At 36.3% G+C, this 5,810-nt stretch overlaps 1 protein-coding gene across 1 annotated transcript in view; it reads left to right on the top strand.

Annotated features, from left to right (window-relative positions):
- The first annotated feature begins 1,369 nt into the window (after positions 1 to 1,369).
- Positions 1,370 to 5,810, top strand: part of LOC107703651 (AF4/FMR2 family member 2-like) — a 248,303-nt gene continuing 243,862 nt past the window's right edge. The window contains exon 1 of the mRNA XM_016506365.1: positions 1,370 to 1,565. Within this exon, the coding sequence (XP_016361851.1) occupies positions 1,513 to 1,565 (53 nt within the window). The 5' untranslated portion in view covers positions 1,370 to 1,512. The remainder of the gene's footprint in view (positions 1,566 to 5,810) is intronic.

Genomic DNA, 5,810 nt, shown 5'->3' on the forward strand with positions numbered 1-5,810 from the left:
ATGTTTGGATCACCTTTGTAAATAAACTGCACTTGGGTTCTTCACTACGCTCGCCTTCAGTGGACTAATTCGTTACAAAAATGTACTTAATAATATTGTTAAATGCATGATGATGATGATGATTATTATCATCATCATTATTATTATTATTATTGTTATTATTATTATTAGTGTCATATTACTGTATAATTTTGCATATTAGGAATAATAAAAAAATAGCACATGTAAATTATTCAGACAACATTAATGTGGGCCTGGGCCTGATTCCTTAATTTTGAAGACATCTGTACACTCTAAATGTCATTAGGTTGAATAATTCAGCCATTATTCAATAATTGTTTCTTTATTTATAATTAATACAAAATAAAACGGTCTGTCACAAATCCGATCCATGCATTTCCATCCACTTGCCACCAGAGCCCTTCCATGATATTGACTCTCGCACCACACAGACTGTTACACATCACCCTGGACTACATTTCCCATACTCCATTGCACTAATCACAAGCTCACCTGAAACCAATCACACACAGCTGCTACCAATAACACTTTAGTCTCATGTATTGTTTTGCGTTTATCCCTGTTTAGGGGACCTTACCGAGCCTGTTTAAGTTTTCATAGTTTTCTTAGTCTAGTCTTAGTCTTGCCTTGTCTGTTTTCCTGGTCTCTGATTCACGCCACGTATCTTGGATTAACCATTTGCTTGCTGTTTCTGTTTGCCCCTGCCTGGACCTTTGCCTTCTACCTGGATTTATCTCTTGCCTTGCCTTCGATATACCTGTTTGCCATTGTCTGACCCATGCCTGTTAAAACCACGTCTCTTAATAAAAGCTTGCATATGGATCCGCATGTCTCTCATCTCATAACACGGTCAAAGCAATGCATAGGCCTATTTATTTATTTATTAAGTTTTCATGCACTTTTATTTATATTTGTTTGTTTGTTTTCTGAAATGTTTATTTCAATATTACTACATTAATCACATTACATTTTGGTTAACAATGTTTTATGCATAGTGTTAAATTTAATCGATTCATTAATGTTATTCTTGCTTAATGTTACATTACACATATATAACCTTTTTTTGTATTAAAAACAAAGAATACACCTGGCTCAGAACAAGCTGTATATTTTATAACTACTGGACAACAGTTAATTCTGTTTTGACTGGCTAAATAATAATAATAATCATAATAATAATCATAAAAAGGTTGCTAAAACAATTTTGTTGAATGAATTGGTTTTAAATTGCATTATTAAAGGCTCTCGACTGTGTGTTCACAGGTGATGTGTGCTGGACACAGGTGGAGCTGCTCTGGTTCAAAGTGCGGCGCCGGTCTTTACAGAACGTGTGACCGCCTCCAGCGAGCCCTGACTCCGCCTTCCGAAGGGCTGCGTGTCGCTGAACGGGAGAGAGGCAGCGGCAGTGCGAGCTGCGCCGCGCGTCAGTGAGGGAGACAGACACCGTTCCTGCATATGCGGCCACCGGCACCTCACTGAAACACACCGACCATGGACCTATTCGAGTTTGACTTCTTCAGGGACTGGGAGCTGGAGCAACAGTGGTACGTCTGCGGGCTTTATGTGTTTATGTGCATTCATTTTACTGAATGAAATGTCTTTGTCATGCGCTCCGATCTGACGTGGTCACATTCCGAAATACGAGTGAAACCCATTATGACGCATGATAGCGGCTGTGTCTCAAACCCCAGTGAGCGACCTACCTTCACAGCGTTTTGGGGCATCGTAGACGCGTTCCGAACGCGCATTCGCAAAGCTATGATGTCCAGAAATGCTGTCTCGTAGGCAGCTGGCTAGGGTTCGTAGTGCTGACTTCTGCTGTCTCCGGTGATGTGACTGCTCTTCTGTTTATATAGATGCATTTGTAAAATATGATTGGGACAAACTTTAATTTTGATGAATTGCGTGTTGATGAATTGAATTGAACTACATAAAAGAAACAAAGAGCAGCTTGTGCCACTTCTTCCTGCGACTTTAAACTGAATGTATCTGATTGTAGATTATTGTTTGATTAGATTATTATGAATCAAAAGTCCCATATGAGTCAGTCACACTTTATATTAGTCTTCATGTTTGGGCAATTACATTGTAATTAATGAGTAATATAAATCTAATTAACATGTAATTAGATATTAGTCAAATATATTGTGATGCATCATCTAAAATTCAGTTGATTAGTGGTTTAAGTGCTGCAGTTTATTAAATGGACATGGACACAGTTATGTATATTGTGTAGGATTTGGAGATGTTTGCATTTATAAAACAATCCCTTATAAAATTCTCAAGACATTTTCAATATGCATTTTTTTAATGCAAATGTGTATGTTTTGTTTTAAACCTCTACTACTAATTGCCAGTTAGATTTGTTTGTCTTTATCCATCACTTTATCATGCAAACATAAATATTGCATATTTGTTTAGCTTATTTAATCGTCATTGTTAATGAGGGCATTCAGCTATTGCGCCCCCTGCTGGTTAGGATTATGCTATTTATTTTTTCATGTACTTTTATCCTCCACTACAATATGATTTCAGCATAATTCTCTGCCTTAAATATTGGCTGATTTTTAACACTCCACATCCCCACCATGTGGCAGAGCACAGGAACCCATGGAGTGCAGATATGAATCCATACAAAAGCAATATAGCAGAGAAAATGAACAATAACAGTGAAACGTTTCCAAATATCTGAGCATTTATCATTTGGCCTATATTGACAAATTCACATGAACATGAATACGTTGCTTTGGTGAGTTGCTATTGTCCTGGATGACACACTTTTTTTTTTTTCCCTTTGTTGAGCTGAGTCTTAGTTGCTTCACATTTTTAAAACCTTTTATCCCCTTTCTTTTGTTTTTATCCTCACCGTCGTGCACATGACAGAACATCGTTGAGCTGTTATAAGCAGAAATGTGATTTGGAGAATATGGTTTTAAGTGGCCACATATTCTTGAGCATATGATTTTGCCACTAATTTATTTATCTTTAAAGGAAAATTATAATTGTAGTCATTCAATTGTGTTTAAAAAGGACTAGCACACATTTTTGGTTACATCTCTCTCTCTTGAAAATGTTAAACGAGAAGAATATAATCGTCCATCAGACCGACTCTCAAGTGTTATAACATGTCAGTATTTTGTCTAGGGACTTGCTGTATAAAATATGAATCCTTTTTTGAATACCCTTCAGTGATGGCACGTTGGCTTGTTGACTTAAACCATCTGTTGTCTGAAAAACACATTGTCTTTATTTTCCATATAGTCACTACAAACATATATAGTGAAAATGACGGTTAAAGGTTATTTTTCTATGCGCTGTGCTGATATTAAAACTATTCTCTCTCAGGAACAGCTACGGGCTAGTTGCTCATTACTTTTGCGGTGGTGGCAATTTTGTCTGTTGTTGCCACATTCATAACCCTGAGCTACCCATTAAGTCTGTGAATATTTATGAGGGTATTTAAAAAGCCATTTTTGTGTGATAAGTTTGCTTGGTCTGGGTTTTAAAGGCAGTATTGCTATTTTTACTACTATCCCGTCGACCAACCAAAATTGCATTTGAAATGTGGATTTGGCTAAACACTTAAATGAATGATCGTTCTGTGTTGTGTAGCGATACATCAACGTTTCAGAAGCAACCGTGCAATAATAATGCACTCATAATTCATTGTCTTTGTGTACTTGCCATGCTTATCTGATAACCCAGGGCTGTACTTCAGCAATCATATTGATTTGAATCTGATCTCCCGTATGTTGGTTTGGGCTTCGACATGAGTTGGATGTAATCAAGTCAGATTAGGTGGTGCAATATTCAGTGAGGTGCAAAATGAGCTCAATGGAGAGCAGTGTCTTATTTGTAGACAAAGGTTAAGCACGGGAGGCACTGAGGCGGTGGGAATTGGCACATGCTTTTCCGTTCTGACACAGCCGTGACATGAATGGCTGCCACAATTATGTTGGCTCTTCACTTTAACAGACTCAGATGGCTTTGAAGTGTGTTTTTTGATTATTTTGCGAAAGTAATTGCTCCTCTCGCTCTGTGTGTGGTGCAGCTTTTCGTTTGGTAAATCATTTTGTATTATGAGAGTGTGAGTTAAGTATTTGTCATAACCAATGCGCTTGGATTAGAGAACCGGAGCTATGGTTAATTAGACTTTATATGCCTATATTTTATAGGTTTGCGCCTTTAATGGTAATAGAAGACCTCGTAATTAGGTGCAGTCATTTATTGTGACTTTCTTTTCATTTGGCGGGACTTTATGGCCGCCCTGAGAGCAGGACCAGAAGGGATTATTCAATGACTCAGTTGTCCCTTTTTTTCCTGTTACTTGGCCTTTTTTTCTGTCCCAATAACTCATTTTTATATCCTGGTGTTAAAATGTGCAAAGCCGAATGAGAAGTTAACCGGATTTCTTACTCTGATTATTTGTTTAGTATATGGAAAACACAGGCAGTACTTTTGCATTGTTAGTATCAATATTCAGAAGACCATATATATATATATATATATATACACTGAACAAAATTATAAACGCAACACGTTTGTTTTTGCCCCCATTTTTCATGAGCTGAACTCAAAGATCTAAGACTTTTTCTATGTACACAAAAGGCCTATTTCTCTCAAATATTTTTCACAAATCTGTCTAAATCTGTGTTAGTGAGCACTTCTCCTTTGCCAAGATAATCCATCCACCTCACAGGTGTGGCATATCAAGATGCTGATTAGACAGCATGATTATTGCACAGGTGTGCCTTAGGCTGGCCACAATAAAAGGCCACTCTAAAATGTGAACAATATTTGAGAGAAATAGGCCTTTTGTGTACATAGAAAATGTCTTAGATCTTTGAGTTCAGCTCATGAAAAATGGGAGCAAAACAAAAGTGTTGCGTTTATAATTTTGTTCAGTGTATATAATATTTATTTATGTATGTATGTATTTTTACCAGCTATTCACATTGAACAAAGTGTATATTTTCATTTGAGCTGATTTGATCTGAAACTTAAACTAGATTCTAATTTCCTTCAGGAATTGAAAGGTATATTTAGGTTGTAGACTTTGATTCTGCATGCATAAATACAATTTCACATCATAGCTGCTTTGTCATTGTCACAACTTATTTTGCATGTGAATAAACATGCACAACAAAGTATTTGCTGTGTAAGTATATACAAGTAAGATGAGACCAATCACAATTTAGAATGCAAAAATATGTAATAAAGAAGACCAGTCAGCAACCATGTGAATATCGCTTTGGCATCATCAGTCTACATTCTAAGTGTATACACTGCACTTTTACTATACACTATGTAGCCTGTTGTATCAATCTTATGTGAGTATTTTTCAGTGCATCATCTAAAGTGCACTACTTATTTTTAAAATTTCCAGTGTGAACACACTGCACACATATTTATACTACACGATGGCATAGAATATAGTGCATAAGTATGCAAATTGGGATGCGCTTAGAAGTCTGTCAGTGAAAATTTAAAGGAAATAAACAAACAAACAAACAAATAAATAAATAAAAAGCGCACATAAGACTGAAACTACAAAACACAGTCTGAAAGGGAAAATTACAGAAATTCAGTAAATCATATTAGGGTTTTATAACAAACTCTAAGCAGAAATATTGAAATATATCAATACCTGCAAGATAAACACCGAAAAAATCTTTCTGACAGTTTTACTTAGCAGAATTACATGTAAATGTAGCATATTTGTTTGATAGCCCACTTAAGATTGATTTGTAGCACACACACACACACACACACACACACACACACACACA

This window comes from Sinocyclocheilus anshuiensis, unplaced genomic scaffold, assembly GCF_001515605.1.
Source record: "Sinocyclocheilus anshuiensis isolate Anshui unplaced genomic scaffold, SAMN03320099.WGS_v1.1 scaffold1027, whole genome shotgun sequence".
Classification (NCBI taxonomy): Eukaryota; Metazoa; Chordata; class Actinopteri; order Cypriniformes; family Cyprinidae; genus Sinocyclocheilus; species Sinocyclocheilus anshuiensis.